General features: G+C 42.4%; 1 protein-coding gene across 2 annotated transcripts in view; it reads left to right on the forward strand.

Moving 5' to 3' along the window:
* LOC113800369 (mucin-5AC) overlaps positions 1-2500 on the forward strand; it is a gene marked incomplete at its 5' end in the record, with an annotated part of 54242 nt that overhangs the window by 49992 nt on the left and 1750 nt on the right. For both annotated transcript variants that reach the window (XM_027351138.2, XM_070120486.1), the window contains 1 exon segment: positions 1976-2500. This exon segment is cut by the window's right edge. In XM_027351138.2, the coding sequence (XP_027206939.2) occupies positions 1976-2500 (525 nt within the window).

Here is a 2500-nt window from a genome sequence, read left to right on the forward strand (position 1 = left end):
TTTTGTTTGTTTCTTCGTTAGCAAGATAACTTAATCTTTCTCTTTCTCTCTTTTGTCTGTTTATTGGTTTATTAGCGTCATAACTCAAAAAGTTATGGACAGATTTTTACGAAATTTTTACCATAGGTGTGTCTGAGTCTAACTTAGATGCCATTTAATTTTGGTGGCGATGCAGATATTAATTGTCAATTAATTAATTAGCAAGATAAGTCAATCCGGGTATTGTTTCTTTGCAGGAAAACTCGAAAAGTTATGAATAGGTTTTTATGAATTTTTTACTATAGATATAGATATAGATGCCACTGAACTTTGATGGTGATTCGGATCCAAAGATTTTATGCTTGTCAGTTCATCGGTTTGTTAGCGTCATAATTCAAAAAATTATGGACAGATTTTTACGAAATTTTTACCATAGGTGTGTCTGAGTCTAACTTAGATGCCATTTAATTTTGGTGGCGATGCAGATATTAATTATTCGTTTTTTTTTTCTTCGTTAGCAAGATAAGTCAATCCGGGTATTGTTTCTTTGTTAGCAGGAAAACTCAAAAAGTTATGAATAGGTTTTTATGAATCTTTTACTCTAGATATAGATATAGATGCCACTGAACTTTGATGTTGATACCGATCCAGATTTTTTTCCCCGTTCATAGTTTTTTTAGCGTCATAACTCAAAAAGTTACGCACAGATTTTTACAAAATTTATACCACAGGTGCGTCTTTATATAATAAAGAGAAGTATTATGATGATTATAATAATGGTGATGATGATGACATTGATAATGATATTAATATTAATAATAATAATAATAATAATAATAATAATAATTAGTGGATTAGAATCAATTATTTCTTTCTTTCTCTGTCGGTTAGCAGGATAAATCAACAAATTTTGCACAGATTTTTTAATTAAATTTTTACAATAGGTGTGTCTTAGCCTCATTTATTCTCTTTGATTTCCTCATTCTCTTTTTCTCTCATTCCCTCATTTATTCACCCTCATTCATCCTCTCTCATTCCCTCATTTTTTCACCCTCTCATTCCCTCATTTATTCTCTTCCTCTCTCATTCCCTCATTTATTCACCCTCTCTCATTCCCTCACTTATTCTACTTTCTCTCATTTCACCCTCTCTCATTCCCTCATTTATTCACCCTCTCTCTCATTCCCTCACTTATTCATCTTTCTCTCATTTCACCCTCTCTCATTCCCTCATTTATTCACCCTCTCTCTCATTCCCTCACTTATTCATCTTTCTCTCATTCACCCTCTCTCATTCCCTCATTTATTCACCCTCTCTCTCATTCCCTCACTTATTCTCCTTTCTTTCATTTCACCCTCTCTCCCACATTTATTCTCTTCTCATTCCCTCATTTATTCTCTTCTCATTCTCTCATTTATCCTGTCTCATTTCCTCATTTATTCTCTTTTCTCTCTCATTCCCTCATTTATTCTCTTCTCTCTCATTCCCTCATTTATCCTCTTCTCTCATTCCCTCATTTACTCACCCTTTCTCCCTCTCTCATTCCCTCAATTATTCTCTTTTCTCTCATTCCCTCATTTATTCACCCTCTCTCTCATTCCCTCACTTATTCTCTTCTCTCTCATTCCCTCATTTACTCACCCTCTCTCCCTCTCTCATTCCCTCATTTACTCACCCTTTCTCTCATTCCCTCATTTATCCTCTTTTCTCTCTCATTCCCTCATTTATTCTCTTTTCTCTCCATTCCCTCATTTACTCACCCTCTCTCATTCCCTCATTTACTCAGCCTCTCTCATTCCCTCATTTACTCAGCCTCTCTCATTCCCTCATTTACTCACCCTCTCTCATTCCCTCATTTATTCTCTTCTCTCTCTCATTCCCTCATTTACTCAGCCTCTCTCATTCCCTCATTTATTCTCTTCTCTCTCTCATTCCCTCATTTACTCAGCCTCTCTCATTCCCTCATTTACTCAGCCTCTCTCCCTCTCCCCAACAGCCTCCTGAGAACGAGCTAATGAAGGGAAGCGAACGCGTCGTGTCGGAGGCGGAGCTTCGAGTCCGCCGCTCCCTGCAGCGCCTCCACGTTCCTGATTGGATGAAGAACGCCCCGCCCTCCGAGGGGTTCCTCCTCAAGAGACAGGGTGGAGCGGGTGGAGGAGGAGGTGGAGGTGGAGCGGGAGGTGGAGGTGGAGGAGGAGGCTGGGCGTCGTACTCCACCAAGGCGGGGTCGATGACGTCACTCGGCTCGGCGCGGAAGGTGGTGATCCCGACGCGCGTGACGTCGTCGAGGGGGCTGGTGACGTCGGCGGGGGGGATGACGTCATCGATGGGGGGAGGAGCCGCGATGGCGTCGCCGTACGGGATGGCCTCGTCGATGACGTCACCGAGCTCCGCCTCCGTCAGCCCCTCCCCGAGCGACAAAATCTCCCTGTTCACGTATCCTTCGGGGCGGTGGAGCTCCTCCCGCCTCAGCTCGGGCACGGTCACGCCCACCGGCTCCATCAGGACCCTGGGCACGCCC

The sequence above is a fragment of the Penaeus vannamei genome, unplaced genomic scaffold (genome assembly GCF_042767895.1).
Source record: "Penaeus vannamei isolate JL-2024 unplaced genomic scaffold, ASM4276789v1 unanchor5354, whole genome shotgun sequence".
Lineage (NCBI taxonomy): Eukaryota > Metazoa > Arthropoda > Malacostraca > Decapoda > Penaeidae > Penaeus > Penaeus vannamei.